Source organism: Lactuca serriola, chromosome 5 (genome assembly GCF_051521515.1).
Source record: "Lactuca serriola cultivar US96UC23 chromosome 5, Lser_US96UC23_V15, whole genome shotgun sequence".
Taxonomy (NCBI): Eukaryota; Viridiplantae; Streptophyta; class Magnoliopsida; order Asterales; family Asteraceae; genus Lactuca; species Lactuca serriola.
In genome coordinates this window covers 131,071,737-131,089,999 of record NC_136412.1, presented here as the reverse complement: position 1 = coordinate 131,089,999, position 18,263 = coordinate 131,071,737, and the positions used below count along the sequence as shown (strand labels likewise).

The window sequence follows — 18,263 nt, the reverse complement described above, 5'->3', positions numbered from 1 at the left end:
TACACTCGGAGGGTTCTCCCCCACTTTGACCCTGCTTATACCTCACTGCTCCATGCTTGAGAAGTATTCCCAATCTTCTCTACTATACCACAATCAATCTGCTGAAAAAAAACAAGCTTGCCACAGGTAGGGATCTAACCAATCCATTACCCAATAACACCTTCCTGAATCTAGCGGAACACTATTGAGTCCCACATAAGCATGTTATAGTTACTGATGGGTTTTGGTCATAAGAACATCCTATGTGCTCATAAAAACCCTAATGCTTGGATCTAGGTTTCTCTATTGTACATGCAATTTATCCAAGACTATAAACCCTAGATCTAGCATATGATAATCAATATAACATATAATTAGGGTTTAGATCATATCTTGATTGTTATGTAGCAATAAAAATCTCAAATCCTCCTTGTAATGACATTAGAAAGCTTAGAGTCACAAATGTCACTCCTCTAATGGTTCACAAACACCAAGAGCAAGAGAATGAATAAGAGAAGAGAAGGAGGCTGCTCAAAACATGTGAAAACCCTAGAAGGAAGCTTGTCCACGTTTTTGGGGCATAAGGGCTCTATATATAGTAAGGCTATTAGGGTTATCTAACAAGGAAACCCTAATTTGGATGCTTAATCCCTAAGCAACCCATGGACTCCTTTCCTTAAAGGGAGTGATCCAAGTGAGCGTGGGTTTAATCAAATGCTCAAATCATATTCATAAGCACTCATGAACGTTGCAGCAAACATTTGCTTATGTCTAATACTCTTTAGACAATCCACACACCAATTCACGACAGTCTTCATTCATACCTACTTCCAACATATGAACGAATGTGGCCTGTTTGAATAATTTGACTGTTCTCAACCAATTAAATTATTCAGGAAGTCAAAACATGCAAAGTGAAACACAAGGATAATACTAATCCCATATGGCCTCAAACCTTTAAGTATAAATAAAACACCTTTTATTTATCAACATATCGATTACTCATTATTTGTTGTTTTGGGTAATCAACTTCTTACTTGAATTATTACAACACTTTTCCCATGCTCTTAGCATGCACACAATGTTTACCTATGGTTCTTGCTTTGTGAAACAGATCAAATGAACACATTTCCAATCATACTCATTTCACAACTCCCAATCCTTTTCACAAGTGAAAGAATATCAAATTCTTGTCACTTATGGAATATGCTAGATTCTAACATTTTATGCAATGATCCTCTTGTAATGTCACTGCACTAAAGTCACAATGATTATTGTCAATGAAATCACAAAGTCCTTTATCGGAGATTGTTACAATACAATTCCTTAGATGTGATGTCTCTCACTCAAAGTACATTTCTTTGAACATCCTTTTGCATAAAAGTTTCTAATCTAGACATAGATTTTCAATATTCAATTCCCAATATGGAAAACTTTCCATACTTACCATATGACAACTCATTCTCATTAGAATCTTACCTATTCATAATAATGTCGATATGGTCCATCCAATACTATACTTCCAACTACTCACAAGCGACCAATCCTCGGCGAACTTTGGATTGTCCTTTGATAGTTGTTTAATTATCTTAGTTAAAACTGATTCTTGTCCTTTTTCCCTCTAAATGTGCTAGACATTTGGAAAATTTTAGAATGGTTAAATATTATAGCATTTGCAATCAATCCTATACCCGAAGCGTATCGGACACGATGCATAATGTCTTACATGAAGATTCGATACTTTATCAATCTTCTGCCATAATATTTTATGTGCTACGTTCTCAAAATTCGAACTATGAAGAGGAATGTCGTAATCATAATCGAAATTTGAGAACACACTATGTTTCCTTGACTAAATTATTAACATTCCACAACCTAAGCCATTAGATTTGAAATGAAGCATAATATTCTCTCCCTTAATTATAGCAAAACAACTTTTGAACCCTTGTAACTTTGCAAAGTATAACTATTGTTTTCTATAATTAATATTGCTAACTTGTAATACTTTCCATAATAATCATACAATCATAACATTTATGCTCCCACTATCATGATTATTATTATAAAACATAACATTTATGCTCCCACTAGCTTCGACATGTATTCAGAAATAGCTTAACTTTCAGAAAAACAATACCTATTGAATTTCTTAAGTTCATGTTTCTAATACCTAATGCTTTTATAATCCTTTATATAAGCTTATACACCTTTCCTTTAGATAGCTCATATGTGTGTCTAAACAATTTAGACTAATTGCCAAATCTCACAATTCGAATCATGGAAAGGGATACCGTAACCATAATTGAATTCGAGAATACAATTTTACAATCACTATCTTCTTAAAATCTCTATTAGTGAAAGCATTTACTTACATTCATTTTCATGAAGGAGGGAATCTTCTGACACTTAGATTTTAATGGTGTATGTGTTCCTATCCATGTGAATTTGTCAAAACCAAAGTTTACGACAAATTCAAACTCATATGGACCGAACTTTCTTAATCTTGACTTCTTGCCTTATGGTAACACAGCTACCCACCATGTCTTCCAAGTAGTTAAGTAGCTCACCTTTCCTATCAATGTACTTTCCATTGATCAAGGTGCCTGCCTTTTATGCGTTCAAATGAGAACTCATAGAACTTACATGCATAATTAACTCAATTGGAATGGCACAGAAACAAAATAGTGTCAACACGATAGGTTGTAAACCTCAACTCGTGTGCTAGTGATGATCGATAAGGTTTATTTTGATTTGTTCTTGAAACCTTTCAAGACCATTAAGACTCCCACTGACTCCTTGACATATAAGATTCTCTTGTCAATAAACATTTCTTGACAAACAAATATTCAAGAGTTAGTGTAGTTTTTATCAAAAGACTTCATAAATTGGTCCTAGTTGGTCTTTGTCTTATTCTAGACATCACAACTTTCCACATTTGATGAATGTTATAAACCTTCTTAATTCTTATCACTCAATTTCACAACCTTAACTATAAGACTTGTTTTTGGAACGAAGTATGATTGACTTCTTGATTTGACCATTTCTTCAATTTTTGATTCCTCTTCTTAGACATGCAATTGTACTAATACTCACTTAGAGGATCAATTGAGATATGGTTCTTAATCATTAAGACTTATCATAAAGCATAAAAGGTACTCTCCCTTCTTCTTAGAATAGAGAGACTTTTATCTTTCTGCCTACTTGATTCTTCTTATTCGTTCTGCTATTGATTTAAACCTTTTCAATCAATTCAGAATTACACTTAATCTTGTAAGTATAATTATATTTACTAAACCTTTAGTAAACCATGACGAATGTCTTGTTACTCTTGTGGTGGACTTGATCAAAACACAACTTTGTGTACTCAATCTCCTAGTCCTTTACTTGACACTTGTCAACGAATTAGTCTAATTTCCAAATATGAAATTTCTCATTCATCGTGCAACCAAGTTGCATGATTCCAAGTTTCTGTCCAATTGAAACTTGGGCGATGAGAAACTCTCCCTATTTGGTAAATTCTCGACATTTCCACAAACAACATAATTAAGAATCAAATCCATTATTGCTAATATTAGAAACCTTCAAACATCAATTTTCATGCATGCCATTACAAGGATAAATAAATAATATAAAATCAAAATTTATTTTATTGCGGAAAAATTTGTCCTTACAATGCAATTCATTGAAAAACTATGCTAATACATCTTTCTTAGCAATCTTATTCTAACTCTAAGTAGCAGCTCGGGAATCTAATCTTCAAGTAATGCAATCAAAATCCATTCCTTCTCGGTTAGATTCTGCTCACTTCTTCCCTTAAGCTTCCTCTCTTTTCTTTGATCCTACAAAACATCAATTGTAATCTTATTACATTATGTATTAAGAATCTAGAATAAGAGCTTAAAAGAGTTAGTCAATGGATTTTACCTAAAGCAGAGCCATACATTTTGACTCTCCTATCTCTTAGATCTCTTACGTATATAGGGCAGCTTCGTCTTCAATGTCCCTTCTCTTGGCAATAAAAGCAAATTGACTCTTTTAGAACAGGACATGGAACTACTTCAGACATTGCTTTTCTCTTATGATCAAACTTTTCGATCATAGCATGTCTTTCATTTCCATTGTCTATATCCATAGAGTTCTTGAAGGCAGATTCACCAATCAACTTTGTTTTTCTATTGCGCCAAACCATTGTTGATTCAGCAGCAATAAGCATATAGGTGGGATCTATAAGGGTCACGTCGCAGTTCATCATATAGTATTCTCTTACGAACTCACTATATGAGTTAGGAAGTGACTGAAGAACCCAATCAACAGCCATCTCCTCACAGACAATGGATCCCAACATTATTAATCTATCAATGTGTTACTTCATCCCTAGGACGTGTGCACACACCGACTTTCCTTCTTTATGTTTACTTGCCAAAAGGGCTTGAGTGAGCTTGAACCTTTCAAGCCTTTGAACTTGTGGGTTAGGGAGAATAATTAGAGGAGGTGGAGGAAGTGAAGAATGATCTCTTGTTCCTCGATCGAATCGTGGAATATCATCTTCATGTGGAATGCTTGTTCCACGGGATTTAGGAAGACCATAGTTGTCGTACTTTGACATCTACAAAACGGGAGAAAACGAATTCAAGTTAGTTGATTGATTGAGTCCTTAGTAAATCACCCAAATGAGATACTAAGGCTAGGACCCAACACAATACGCTACAACCTAGAAAAGGGATGTCGTAATCTATTTGCAGAATATTTGAAGGTAAGTGAATGACGATTAACTAATTTCCACCACGAAAAACGAAAAAGAAATTTAACTTTAAAATTTATGAAAACTCCTAGATCCTTTGAGATTCATTGAACATTTCAATGGCATGTTTAAATCTCGATATGCCCCTCTAGTTTGTGACTAGGATGCCGAGGATCACAAAGCGGGTGTGAATAACCATGCAAACTTACATGGTCCCCTCACATGCTACAGTCATCTATTCGATGTGCCGGTAAACCACACACGCTCCACCGAACTATGACAAACATTGAGTCACCCTTTGCTACCTTTGCTTAGAACCATTTAGTGTGCCGGTAAACCACACATGCTCCACTAACGTCTTCACAAGGGCACAAAGTGTAATTTCATGAAATTGCATCAATTCACTTTTTCCTAAGTAACTAAGATTGGGAATTTGTAAAATATTTAGTTACTTTTGTACTTCATTATACTTATAATGGAAGGTTTTGTCCTATCCTACCCGTTCGGCTAACGACCCTCCACTAGTCAAGAGTGCAGTGGGTAAGAGTGGATACCCATTCAATCGCCATTTTATAGGCAATTTCCTTAAACACCCCTTATAGACCAGCTTCGTGAATGAGGCCTACTAACGGTAAGACTGACTTTTACTCATACATATATATAATGTTAGACTTTTAATGTTATATATAGTATAGGGTGTATTTTACACTTTTAAAATACTAGGAGGTCAAATTTAACAATTATACTTTTAATTTAATTAAATTATAAACCTAAACTTTTATGGATTTATTAAACCTCTTTTAATTATACACCTTAATTAATTAATAAAACCATAAGGGTGTGATTTGAACTTTTCAAAACAATACTAAGGTTTTAGAATTTAACATTCCTAAATTAAACCTTTAATCAACTTTTAAATTCCAAAACTTGAGGGCAAGTTTTGAAACATTTCAAAACATTAGGTTTAGAATTTAAATATACATCAAAATTAAACTTTTAATCAAAATTTAAATTCCAAAACTTGAGGACAACTTTTGAAACCTTTTTCAAAACATTAGGGTTTCAACTATTTAAATTTCAAAACAAAACTTTTGAGTTTAAATTTAAACTATAAAACCTAAAGGGGAAAATTGAAACTTTTCATAACACAAGGATCAAATAACAAATAATATAAGTTAAACAATTAATTTCATCATTATCTATATTTGACCTAATTTCAATTTCTTGCAACATAAGTTACCCAATTAATACAAACAATCCAATCTTTATCATATAAAGAAGTTATTATCTAATCAATTGGTAATTATCTTTTGTTTAATCAAGGATATACTCATAAATATGATTAAAATCGGATTTTAATGACCTAAAACAGATAAGGCACTTATCCATGAGAAAAACAGCAACAAATCCCAAAATCCCCTCTTTCTGACGCTCGAACTCGCCGAGTACCCATATGGACTCGCCGAGTAAGGGCCTACTCGCCGAGTCCACAATGGGACTCCCCGAGTTCATCAGGCAGTTTCACAAAATCGAATTTTTAACTTGAACAAACATACAAGGCATCAATACAATAGAAACCAATCAAGGCTCTGATACCATTGATGGGTTTTGGTCATAAGAACATCCTATGTGCTCATACAAACCCTAATGCTTGGATCTAGGTTTCTCTATTGTACATGCAATTTATCCAAGACTATAAACCCTAGATCTAGCATATGATAATCAATATAACATATAATTAGTGTTTAGATCATACCTTGATTGTTATGTAGCAATAACAATCTCAAATCCTCCTTGTAATAGACTTTAGAAAGCTTAGAGTCACAAATGTCACTCCTCTAATGGTTCACAAACACCAAGAGCAAGAGGATGAATAAGATAAGAGAAGGAGGCTGCCCAAAACATGTGGAAACCCTAGAAGGAAGCTTGTCCACGTTTTTGGGGCATAAGGGCTCTATATATAGTGAGGCTATTAGGGTTATCTAACAAGGAAACCGTAATTTGGATGCTTAAGCCCTAAGCAACCCATGGACTCCTTTCCTTAAAGGCCTTTGACGATTTCTAATGGGTTTCCCCATAGAATTCGTCCACTCCTTAATATAAGGCAAACCATAGCCCAAATTGCAATTATCTTATAATTACAATTCCAGTCCCTTAAGTTTCATTAACCGCTTTTAGTCACAAACTTAATTCTTATTAATTCTTGACTAATATTAATTAAACAATATGATTTCTCCTTTAATATTTTATTTTCATAATATATTAATAAATCATATTTAATCCTTTCTCTCCATAATTCATCCTATCAAGTTGCTTTGGTGAAGGCAACCCAAAAGGACCATGCACCATCGGGTCAAGTACATACCAAAATAGTTATGGACTTAGACACTAATCCAACAGTTACTGCATCCTAAGTAACCTTCTCCAATAGGGAGCAACCCCTAAATACCATTTTACTATTCAAGGTACGTAGATAGCATATAACTAAATTACAAGCAAGCCACATAATTCTAAAATACATATACCAATAATGATGCAGAACCATAACCATATAATCATGAATAAAGAAAATAAAGCAAAAGTCGCATACCTGCAACGTCCGGTGCTGCTCACGTCTCCATGGTAGTCATCTGAAAAGCCCTGCCTCCTACCGCAGGCACCTCTGCTCGACCCTAACGGCCGTCTGTGATCCTCAAAGTTGCAGGGGCAGGTCCCATCACCCGTCCTGCCGAAAGCAAACTAGGACACTGGGCCTTCTTGTGGCCCTGCTGACGGCAGTGAAAACATATCAAGTCTGATCCCTATGTGGTGGTAGCAGTACAATCCCTGCTAAAATGACCAGTCCGAACGCACTTGAAGAAGCCCGAATCTCTACCACTACCACTCCTACACGCCCCCTCGTTCGTCTTGCCGCACCTCCCGCATCGGCTGCAGCTCTGGTAATCCCTCAATCTCGAATCTGACCCCTTAGGCCTTTTGCCTGAACCTGTGCCTACCTGAACCTCATTTGGCTTCCTCTTCCAGATCTGCTCCAAATCAATCTCCCTCTCTCTAGCCCGAGAAATCATATCTTCCAGCGTCTTACAGCCGGACCTGCTCACGAACTCCCTGATGTCAGCCCTCAACATCTCGTGATATTGGGTCTTCTTCATCTCTTCGTCCGCGACATACTACGGAACAAGGAGGGCCCTCTCTCTGAACTTGACGGTGATCTCCACCACAGTCTCAATAGTATGCGTCAAATCCTGAAAATCCTATGCCAATTGCTGCACCTCAATTATCAGTGAAAACTCAACCCTGAACCTGGCTGAGAAATCGCTCAATGTCATTGCGTCCAACGCGGCATCATCACCAATGGCATGACCAATCTCCTCCCACCAATCCCTCGCTCTGTCCTTCAGAAGACAGGAGGCGAGTCTGACCTTGTCCCCCTCGGGACACCGGCTCGTACGGAATGCGTTGACGACATCGGCCAGCCACCTACTGCTGGCGATGGGGTCCCTAGCCACATGATAATTTTGTGCTCCGCAAGCTCTAAACTCTTGGAATGTCATAGTATGCGCTCCCATCAAAGCCATTATCTCTGTACGGAATGTAACACCGTAAAAATTTAAACAATTTTTCACTTTTTAAAAACCATATAATATCATTCACATTCACTTTTCGAAACATTGTATCAACATTATCTCAATACAAAACCCCAAGATCAAAAACATATAAACTTTGTGGGCGCGTCTGTACGAATCGTGTCGGTGCCTTCCCGCGATCATCACTGGTACCTGAAACACATAACACATGACACTGTGAGCATAAATGCTTAGTGAGTTCCCCAAAATACCACTCTAACACAACCACTCGAGGCTATAAATCTGTTGACCCTCTGGTCAATGTGTCTATTTGGAACCCTCCAGCCCCAACTCTTTATGGGCCCTCTGGCCTTAACTCTATGGACGTGAAGGTCCTAACTCTATGGACCCACTAGTCCTACTCTGTAAACTCTGAATCATGCATATCACATATCACAATAAATAACAACACATAAATAACATGCAAATACACTGGCACATAACTCTAAAATACAATGTCAGATAACTCTGTTACCACACTAGGTAAAGTATAGTGAGAAGACTCACCTTAGATGTCTCGGTAAATCTCCGACTCGGTAGAAATACGATCTAGCCTCCACCTAATCACATAAAGTAAATACTCTCATAAATATAACTCTCGGGACTAGACTCAACCCTCTCTTGGCACCCTCAGAAGGGTAAAAGACCATTTTACCCCTCTCCTGGCTCAAAAGGCCCCATCGCTGACCAAACCCTAAATGTCAACAACAGTCAACGGTCAAACTTTGACCCGACTCGTCGAGTGCACTTGGGCGACTCGGCGAGTCTACACGTGTCCACTATCTCTCTAGTCTCGCTTGGCATGTTGAGTCTTTCCCCTTGCTCGACGAGTTACACCTGGCATGAATCGCGGGGCCACCCCGACTCAACTCGCCGAGTCTCAAGATCAACTCGGCGAGTTCCATCTTGAATTCCGTTCCTCTATCCCCCCTCTGACTCACTGAGTCATTCTCCCAACTCGGAAAGTTACTCACTGGGTGATTTACGGGAAACCCTAACCCTACTCGTCGAGTCTACCCTTTGAATCGGCGAGTTCATGCCATGCACAAACTCAATTGACCTCATGAGGTCAGATCTGTTCCTTTGATCCATAGATCTGATCTTCCCAAGCCTGATGAACACGTAAAGCTCGGATCTTGACACTCATGTGACGTCTAGGAGGTTTCACTTGGTGATTTAGCCCTAAAAATAACATCCTAAGCTCATTACCTCCATAGCTCAACATAAAGCAAGCTGGAATAAGCTCTTTAGACGACTATGGGTCCAGATCTGAAGTCTCAATATGAATAGGGGCCATATTCTCACAATTCATTCCAATAAAGGACATAAAAACTCTACATCTATGGATTCCTTAAAAAAACAGATAAAGGGGAGATATAATACCTCAAAGATGAATTCTTTTGCTCGAAATCCACAGATGTACAACCTCCTTGGTCTCCTCTTGCAAGAATCAACCACAAAGATCAAGAAATGGCTCCTTTCCTCTCATAAACGCTCTAGCTTTTTCAGGGTTTCTCTCTGGGGTTTGGTAGCCGAAAATGATGGTCCTAAGGGCCTTTAAATAGGTCCCAAACCCGGGAAATTAGGGTTTCATTAAACAGCATGGACTCGCTGAGTCCACTCATGAACTCGCCGAGTCTAGTCATTAATCCGGATGAGAATTCGCGACCCTACTCGGCGAGTCTAAGCACCAACTCGCCGAGTTCCTCCACAAACTCCAAAATAAATGAATAAAATAATATACCTGGGAATCCGGATGTTACACGGAAGGCTCCCAGCCTCTCATCTAAGATCTCCGGTATACCCACCTTGACCATGCCAAAGATCACAAGAGTCTGATCTAGGATACTGAGGGTAACCTCATCTGATATCAACTCCCTCGTCCGCTCCTCGAGCTGCTCGGCCCCTGAACCCGAGCCTGATCCCTCTCTGGTGCCTGATCTGCCCGCTGGTCTCTCTCGCAATGTCACCATGCTGAAACATAATACACTGATTATCAGAATACTCATCACTACTGAGGGATCATACACACACTACGAGTTTCCCGGTCTCATCTCGGCCTTTCCTAAATCGAGTACGGATCCTCTGCTTTCAGTAGTACGGGCCCATATTGCCTTCCACATCTATCCGTACTTTCCTCAAGAACTGCTTCGACTCCACCAGTTCCCTTTTTTCTACTACTACTGCTCCTAGCACTATCTCATCCTTGCCTTACCCTAGGGAAATCTCTGACTCCAACCAAACCAGTCCTCAGCCGCTGAAGGCCTCCTTATAATGCCTATTAGCCATCACCTGAATACCATCACATGTGACGAGGCTCAAATAATCCTTCGAGTAAAAGACTCTTCCTTACAACGGTTAGACTCAAACGAGAGCTGCACAATAGGGCCAAATCCAGCACTCTGAGATTATTCAACCCTAATCACATGTGACGTGACGTATTCACCTAATGGCTAACTCCCATCACTCAGAATTCCACAATGCCTAAAGCAAGCAACATTCAGACAAGGGAAAATCTAACCATAACATACTCAAGCAATCATAATCTCATATCAATAATCTGTACTAGCATGCGACATTAGCTCATAAACTCAGGCATAACCTAAACAGGCTATCCTGCTACTATCTAACCAGTACTATCATGTAGCTCAAAAGCACATATAACAGGCACATAAGGCATCCTCCCTAGATCCTTAATCCTAATCCTAATCATAACATAAACTTGCATGGGTATTTTGGGGTACTTACTTGAGCTCGGCTGATTGCATGCACCACACCCTTTTCTCTTATCAAGGTTCTTTTCTTTCGGAATTCTTTTAGCTTTTCTAAAACTGTTTTCTTTCTCAAAACTCTTTTTACAAAACTGTCTTTTTATTTTGAAAACCTTTATACCAATCCCTTAGTTTGAGTTCAGACATATCCGAGGGTATGTCTGAATCCCTCAAACCAAGGCTCTGATACCAACTTGTAACGTCCCAAAAATCACGACTAAAAATTTTCTTTAAAACATTACTAAACCATATTTATATAAACCATATCATAAGCATAACATAAATTCAGAGTATTCATTCCAAAACATATTTTCACTATCATAGAAAAACATCCCAGGCTGTCTGATCAATGGTGTGTGCCATGCGATCACCCCGAGCTCTTCCCTGCGCTACCGGAAGTACCTGAAACCAAAACTGAAAACCGTAAGCACGAAGCTTAGTGAGTTCCCCAACCTACCACATGCCATACACATACTGCATACTGCAAATACTGGTCCTCGCCCACTACTTCGAGCCTCGCCTACTACAACAGGCCCTGCCTGGCTTCGAGCACCGCTCCGTGTACAGATCTGTTTCTCTTAGGCCTCGTCTGTCTCTGGGAACCCCCCGCTAACGTATACTAACATAAAATCATATCATAACACATAAATTGGACATATACTACCGGATTCTTGTTCTAAGGCCTCGCCTATCTTGGGCCCCGCCCCTGTCCTGTTACTGATGAGTCATGGAACCCCGTCCAAGATCCTACTGTAAGTGAGATACGGGCCCACACCCACACTCACTCCGTACCTGTTTCGGGGCTCGCCCATGCTCAGCTACTAATGAGATATGGAACATCGTCCATACTCTCCTTTTGGTGAGATATGTGACCTCGCCCACACTCACCTTCCTACCAGGTACATACATGCATCACACAGACAAAAAGTATACTCTATCATGCAAACCATTCCTTGGGCACCCGCCCGACATCAGACCTTGGTCCTGAATATCATGCTAGCAAATAGTGCTTAGGGCTAACCCCCGGGTCTTCCTACTCATAACTACATGGGCCGGCATTGTGGCCGTAGACCCATTCACACAAAGGGAAAACTCATCTGCACTGCTGAACTTCGCTGATAACCCTCTGGTTGCTGACTGGAATTTCCCGATTGCTGCTTCTTCGGCTCCCCGAGCTACCAAGATCACAATATCACTTAGCCCAACATCATAATCACTCTCATGGTAAAATCACCATTTTACCCCTACCCCATAATGGTCCACAACTAGGGCCCAAAACACACTATAAAAAGGTCTAACATTAAGTAGGCTTCCCAAGCCCACTATTGGCCCATAAATGGCCCAACTTGCTACATTGGGCCCCATCCCATTATTAGGCCTTACCTTAAGCCCAACACATATACTTGGCTGATAATCACTAACTCCTGATGGCCCACTAAGGTGTTAGAAATTTGGGTGTAGAAAGGCTTGGAAATTCTGAGAATTGTGATTATCACTTTCAAATCGAAGTATTTGGGTGGTACTCCCAAATCCTCAATTGGATAAGACTCAGAGACAAGAACCGAGAATGTTTGATGATATTTTCTTATGTACCAGAAAATGAGACCAAAACCAACATTAATATATTTGTCTAAAAATTGTCATATGACAGTTTTAAACTGTCATAAAACCATAAAAACTGTCATAAAAACAGATATATGGATAAAGGTCAAACTAGCCAGGGGCTCTGCCCCTTAGACCCTGCTCCTAGGGGCTCTGCCCCCGGACCCCCGTTCGTTTAGGGGCTTCGCTCCTAAATGACAGTGTACTTTGAAACTTGATTAAACTTAAACAAGTGTGTACTCCACACCTTCCTTACCTGTTTAATATTTATCAAGATCATTTTTGTTCAAACAAAGTAATCTCATTACACTTAAATAACATTGATGATAAAAAATCACCAACAAACCTCCCTCATTTAAGTGTAATCTTGATTAACATAAAATGAAACATAACAACAACAAACTGATGCATAAATGAAATGTCATGACGATTGCATTTCACATTAGTATATTATTCATTCCAAATATCTGAATATTTGGGTGTCACTACGGATTGAACCCTTTGTATTCATAGTGAATACATGAAGATAATACACACAACAATCTACATTCTCATAAGTTCTAACTTGACACTATATTTTACTAGCTTGTGTCCCATCCTTCAATAAGCATATCAAAGTCAAGTCCCAACTTCTTGAAGCAGCTAAACTTCATACTTATATAGGTAGTTCTTTTGTTCATGCACCTGCAAATGCAATTTTTCAAAGAACTATTAAGAAATAAAATTTCAACCTTCTTATATTACATTAGATGGGAATTGGGTATCTCAATATAAAATATTTTAAGTAAACTTCAAACCCATCCCTACAGCCGCCTTGTGCACAAGATTTCTTGCTAACCCTTTGGTTAGATGATCGGCCAAATTCAACTAAGTTCTTACAAACTCCACAGATATCACACCAGTCATGATGAGCTCACGAATCATGCTATGTCTAACACCTAAATGTCTAGACTTTCCATTTTATACTTGACTATAAGCCTTAGCCAAAGTTGCAGCACTATCACATCTGATAGAAATGGTAGATATCTTGGGCCATAATGGAATTTCATAAATCAAATTCCTTAGCCACTCAGCTTCTTTACCAGCAGCAGACAATGCAACAAACTCAGATTCCATGGTTGAGTTAGTAATACAAGTCTGTTTCTTGGATGCCCAAAAAATGGCACCTCCTCCAAGAAGAAACACCCAACCACTAGTAGAAGAGTGATCCTCTAAGTTGTTAATCCAGCTGGCATCTGAATAACCTTCCAAAACAGAAGGATATCCACTATAAGTTAAACCATAATTTATGGTCCCTTTCAAATACTTGAATACTCTACTCACAGCTTGCCAATGATGTGAACTAGGATTACTAGTATATCTACTATGTCTTCCCACGGCATAAGCTATATCAGGCCTAGTACTAATCATGGCATACATTAGACAACCAATTGCCCTTGAGTATTCAAGTTGAGACACTGGAGATCCTTTATTAGGTAGAAGCTTAAGACTAGGATCTATAGGAGTGATAACAGTAGAATAATTCTCAAAGTTAAACTTTTTCAATATCTTCTCAATATAATGAGATTAAGAAATTGAAATCCCATTTTTTCCTTTTCTAATCCTTATACCAAGAATTACATCAGCCTCCCCCATGTCTTTCATATCAAAACTAGATAATAAGAATTTCTTAGTTTTATCAACTTCTTCCAAATCAGTACCAAAAATCAACATATCATCTACATATAAACAAATCATGACTCCTTTACAAGAAGTATCCAATTTGCTATATACACACTTGTCAGCTTGGTTTAATGCAAAACCATTAGACATGACAACATCATCAAACTTTTGATGCCATTGTTTTGGTGCTTGTTTTAAACCATATAATTATTTCTTCAATTTGCACACCTTATGTTCATTACCAGGAATAACAAATCCTTCAGGTTGTTTCATGTAAATTTCTTCATCTAAGTCACCATTCAAGAATGCAGTTTTCACATCCATTTGGTGAATCACAAGATTATGTATAGCTGCAAGAGCTAACAATAATCTAATAGTGGAAATTCTAGCAATAGTAGCATAAGTATCAAAGAAATCAATGCCTTCTTTCTGACTAAAGCCTTGGATAACCAATCTGGCTTTATACTTATCAATTGTGCCATCCACCTTCATTTTCGTTTTGAGGATCCACTAACTTCCCAATGCCTTGCAACCAGGAGGTAAATCTGACAATACCCAAGTATTGTTATGCATGATAGAATCAATCTCATCCTGAATTGCTTCTTTCCAGAAATGAACATCCCTAGAACTCATAGCTTCACTAAAAGTTTTTGGATCCTCCTCAATATTAAAACAATATTGATGTTGACATATAGTCTCATTCCTTGTTCCTTCAACTAGATAAAGTTGAAAATCAGATCCAAACGACTTAGCTTTTCTAGCTCTAGTACTCTTTCTAAGTTCAGGCACAAAACTTGTACCTCTAGAATCATCTCCAGCTTGAGTTGTGTTTTTGTTGAAAGATTGTTGAATCATGTCCCTTGGTCTAGGTATAGATGTAAATCTTTTTCATCAAAGATAGCATCTTTTGACTCTATAACAGTGCTAACAGACACAGAGTCATTAGATTCTAAAACATAGAATCTATAAGCTTTGGAATGCTCAGCATATCCAATAAGGATACAATCTATACCTCTCTCACCTAATGTTTTCCTTTTGGGTTCAGTGAGCCTTAAACTACTCTGCAACCCCAAACTTTGAGATAACTCAAATTTGGTACCTTTATACACCAAAGTTCATAAGGAGTATTCTTACTCCTTTTATTTGAAGTTATGTTCAAGATGTAACATGCAGTTAACATTGCCACACCCCAAAACCCTTCACTTAATCCAGAATAAGACAACATGCAATTAACCATTTCTTTCAAAGTCCTCTTCTTCCTTTCAGCTACACCATTTTGTTGTGGTGTATAAGGAGCTGTGGTTTGATGTATTATTCCAGTAGATTCAAAATAAACTGGATCATAATACTCACCACCTCTATCAGTATGCAAGACTTTTATTAATTCATTTTTATGAAGCTCAACTTGTTGTTTATAAATTTTAAATTTATCAAGTGCTTCATCCTTAGAATGTTGCAAATATACATAACAATATCTAGATGCATCATCAACAAAAGTAACAACATACTTTTTGTTTCCAAGGGAAGGTGTTGCATGAAAATCACATAAATCACTATGTATTAGATCCAACACCTTGCTTTCCCTAACCAACATCTTTGAAAGGTTGTCTAGTGATTTTAGTTAGCATGCATGTTTTACATTTTTGATTATTTTGCATATCAAAGGAAGGAATTAAACTCATTTTAGACATGTCTTTTAATCTTTTGTAATGAATGTGTCCTAGTCTAGCATGCCATAATTCATATTTATTAAAATTATTGCTAGTACTAGTAGAAGCCATGCAAACAGAATTATCAATAAAAGGATAATTAATATTTAGCCTAATCATTCCATTACATACATATCCAAATCCTATAAAAGAACCATGTCTTGACAAGATATACTTGTCACTTTCTAATACTTGTTTGTAACCACAATTATTTAATACAATTTCAGACACGAGATTCTTCCGAATCCCTGGAACATATAAAACATTGTTCAAACACAAACATTTCCCATAAGTAAAAGTAAGAAAAACAGATTCTATTCCCTTGATTGGTTCAGTTGCAACATTTCCCATCTTCACAACAGATCCATCATTAATTGGTTGAATGTCCTTGAACCAATATAGATCTTTGCAAACATGACTTGTTGCTCCCGAATCAACCCACCATGCAACATTATCATCCTGCACATAAAATGCTTCAGAAATCATAGAAATATAATTCTGAATATATTTAGAATTCTGCATGAATACAGAAATCTGACCTTGTTGCTTTTCTGGATCCTTGGATCCACTTGGTCCTGCACCATCCTTGTTCAATTTACGCAAACGACAATCTTTCTTGAAGTGACCCGGTTTGTTACAATTCCAACACACCACTTTAGCCTTCTTGTGATTATACTTCTTTTGATTCTTTGATCCTTCTCCATCCACCATGTTCACAGAAGAGGAACCGACTTGGTTCTTGCCTTTGGGATTGTTATCAAGTTCTTAAGTCCTTAAGGACTCTTCAATCCGTAAATGGCTTCCAAGTTGAGTCAAAGTTAATTACTCGTTGTTATGTTTCAGATTGTGTTTAAAATCCTTCTAGGAAGGGGGCAGTTTGTCAATAATCACAGCCACAGAAATGGCCTAATCCATTTTCAGATTGTGTTGAGCAAACAGTCACAGGATCCTTAACATTTCATGGAATTGTTCCATAACAGGCCTGGAGTCAATCATCTTGTAACCCATAAAGTTACTGACAAGAAACTTCTTGCTGGAAGCATCTTCAGCCATGTATTTGGATCCAAGAGAATCCCACAGTTCTTTTGTAGATTCGAAATTTTGATAGATATCAAAAAGAGAGTCAGACATACCATTGAGAATATGACCACGACATATGTAATCATCATTTTCCCACTTTAATCTCCTTCTTGTTGCCTCCAAATGTTCATCTTCAATAGATTCTGGTAAGACTGGCATGGGTGTACTCAGAACATATACCACTTTCAGAGTGGTAAGGAGAAAGTGCATCTTTTTCTGCCATCTACGAAAATCTTGCCCTTCAAACTTGTTCAATTTGTCAAACTTGTTTGTCATATCCTTCACAGAATCACCACTTTCCATGATCACAGAATACTTCGATTTATGTTAGAAATTTGGGTGTAGAAAGGCTTGGAAATTTTGAGAATTGTAATTATCACTTTAAAATCGAAGTATTTGGGTAGTACTCCCAAATCCTCAATTGGATAAGACTCAGAGAGACAAGAACTGAGAATGTTTGATGATATTTTCATATGTACCAAAAAATGAGACCAAAACCAACTTTAATATCTTTGTCTAAAAACTGTCATATGACAGTTTTAAACTGTCATAAAACCATAAAAAATGTCATAAAAATGGATATATGGATAAGGGTCAAACCAATGGTCCATTATCTGAAAAATCAATTTTCTGCCATAAAAACGGATATATCGATCCCAGCCAGGGGCTGCCGCCCCTTGGACCCCGCTCCCAGGGGCGCTGCCCCGGACCGCCGTTCGTTCAGGGGCTTCGCCCCAAAATGACAGTGTACTTTGAAACTTGATCAAACTTAAACAAGTTTGTACTCCACACCTTCCTTACTTGTTTAATATTTATCAAGATCATTTTTGGTCAAACAAAGTAATTTCATTACACTTAAATAACATTGATGATCAAAAATCACCAACATAAGGCCCAAAGACCTGTAGTCCAAAACACAACCCACACCGAGGCCCAAAAGCTTAAGGCCTAAATCTGACAGCGTACGCGGGGCGTACTTCTTGGTACGCTGAGCGTCCTGGCTGATGGCTTGTACGCCGTGCTTACCTCCTTGTACGCCCAGCGTACAACCTCATTAAGCCAACTTTCAAAGAAGTTCTTAATACCCCGATTC

At 38.0% G+C, this 18,263-nt stretch overlaps 1 protein-coding gene across 1 annotated transcript; it reads right to left on the bottom strand.

Moving 5' to 3' along the window:
- Positions 1–17,029: 17,029 nt before the first annotated feature.
- On the bottom strand, positions 17,030–17,473 carry LOC145049800 (uncharacterized). Its single transcript, XM_078998154.1, has one exon. The coding sequence runs from the start codon at positions 17,471–17,473 to the stop codon at positions 17,030–17,032; it is 444 nt and encodes a 147-aa protein (XP_078854280.1).
- Between the last annotated feature and the right edge of the window lie 790 nt (positions 17,474–18,263).

Bases quoted from the DNA above. Each gene is read 5' to 3' on its own strand.
- LOC145049800 (XM_078998154.1), bottom strand. From the start codon at position 17,473: ATGGAAAGTGGTGATTCTGTGAAGGATATGACAAACAAGTTTGACAAA.